The sequence below is a fragment of the Montipora foliosa genome, chromosome 9, assembly GCF_036669935.1.
Source record: "Montipora foliosa isolate CH-2021 chromosome 9, ASM3666993v2, whole genome shotgun sequence".
Classification (NCBI taxonomy): Eukaryota; Metazoa; Cnidaria; class Anthozoa; order Scleractinia; family Acroporidae; genus Montipora; species Montipora foliosa.
This window is the reverse complement of record NC_090877.1, coordinates 38,301,837-38,303,711: the sequence shown is the minus strand read 5'-3', so window position 1 is coordinate 38,303,711 and position 1,875 is coordinate 38,301,837. Positions and strand designations below refer to the sequence as shown.

The 1,875-nt window shown below is 39.9% G+C and overlaps 1 protein-coding gene across 1 annotated transcript; it reads right to left on the bottom strand.

Annotated features, from left to right (window-relative positions):
- Positions 1-859: 859 nt before the first annotated feature.
- On the bottom strand, positions 860-1,346 carry LOC137971810 (uncharacterized). Its single transcript, XM_068818571.1, has 2 exons — positions 1,205-1,346; positions 860-1,116 (listed from the first exon to the last, which is right to left on the bottom strand). The coding sequence occupies exons 1-2, from the start codon at positions 1,344-1,346 to the stop codon at positions 860-862; spliced, it is 399 nt and encodes a 132-aa protein (XP_068674672.1).
- Between the last annotated feature and the right edge of the window lie 529 nt (positions 1,347-1,875).

Sequence of the window (1,875 nt, the reverse complement as noted above, 5' to 3'; positions counted from 1 at the left end):
CTCATGTATCCAGGTGCAATATCACGTTTATTAAACTTGTCGTTAAAATTTTTTTAAAGGCCTGACCTCTTCGAGTGAAGATGAAGGACACGAGGATGAAGTTTCAGAAAAACGAACCAAAAAATCCAAAGTGGATGGAAAGTTCAGTGCTTTACAAAAAAAACATGCGGGACGTTGGCCTGATTATAAACTTCGTGCATGGGCAAATATGCTGGTATAAATAGATTACTCTCGTTCCCCAGTGAATTTGAATCAGAGAAGGCTTTTATCATGTAAACCATTAAATAAAGACTCACGCAAAATGCTACTAGAGCTCACAGGGTTCTTTTAAACAGGTTATTGGCACACACCATTCTGAGGACGAACCTCCAAACGTACCCTATTTTAGAGAGGGCACCCCAGCACAGAAAAAAACAGACCGGGGAACATCTATAGCTGAGACCGTGGCAGCAGCAGTAGCCGCATCCATGACGGCTTTGGGATCCCGGAATCAGCAACTACAGCCTAGCACATCGTATGACGTTAGTGCAGAGAAACGTATTTTACGTTATCAAAAAAGAAAGAAACCAGGAATCGACATTTGAATAAGTCTGTTTTGCTTATTTTTTTTCAGGTTGAAAAACGGGGACAGCTGATAAACCAGCTTAAGGACTTAAAACAGCTACTCGCTGACAACGTCCTCACTGAAGATGAATACCGCCAACAAAAGGAAAAAATCCTACGAGAAATGGACACTTAGAAGTTGTTAGGTTTTCTTTTTCTGTTTAAGGATCGAAGAATGTAAAATGTAACATCGAGTAAACGGTGATAAAGTAGCAACAAAAGAGTGCATGTTACAAAGAGGTGCATGTATATTAGGTTAGATGTACTCAGCATGCTGGAAGTAATTATTGCAATCCTGACTTGTCACATGATGGAAGCTTTCAACAATAAAGGCTTCTGGGTTATCAGTGGCTTGAAAAACAACGTCATTTCTTCTTATGTGGCCTTTTACTTTGCTGAAGAGTTCCTCTAGCGGATTGTAGTCAGGGCTGTAGGGTGGTAAATAAATCAGCAGTGCTCCGGTACCTTCAATAATATCCCTTACCCTTGGAACATGGTGAATAGCAGCATTATCTGAAAACGATTACAAACAACTTTAACATTCCAAGTTGTGATAAACACGCACTTTCCGCAATTCGATGCCTTTTCCTTTCATACCTACCCATAACTACGCTGGAGTTGAGGTTCATTCCATCAAAAGGCTGTAGCATAGGTACAAGGTCGTCTTGTAAAAACTGGATAAATTTGTCTCCATTCACACTTCCTCTCATTGTTGAGATACAACGGATGTCGCTTGAACCCATTACAGCTATTGCTGACACACGAGGAGCCCACGTCACGTATCTCTTGATGCAAGCGCGGGTTCCTTTTAACCCATATCCTCATCTCCTCACTAAACGTCTGTCCTGAATAATAATAATAATAATAATAATAATAATAATAATAATAATAATAATAGTATTATTGATCATCATAGTCATCCGAGTATCTCAACAGCAGCAACATTGGACACCATTAATCACAACATAAGAACTCACAAATCCGGTTTCGTCAAGAAATAGGAGCATCTCTGGGTCATATTGCGATATGCTTGCTCGGAACTCCTCTCTTAAAGTATCGCTTTGTTGTGCAGCTACTTTGCAAAGCTAAAATTAGGAAAACATGCACTCGGAAGTTAGATTTGGGACTGGGTGTTAAACAACGGGATACTAGGTAAAAAGACACTAAAAATATTTATTCGACAACTGGTAACACCGACCTGCTTAAATGTGAAGCCAAACCTCCGAAGATTTCTTTTGACGGTGGATAAACAGTACTGCGAGCCAGTCGAAT

Bases quoted from the DNA above. Each gene is read 5' to 3' on its own strand.
- LOC137971810 (XM_068818571.1), bottom strand. From the start codon at position 1,346: ATGGGTTCAAGCGACATCCGTTGTATCTCAACAATGAGAGGAAGTGTG. The intron at 1,117-1,204 runs GTAGGTATGAAA...AATCGTTTTCAG, and splicing joins CAACTCCAGCGTAGTTATGG to ATAATGCTGCTATTCACCAT.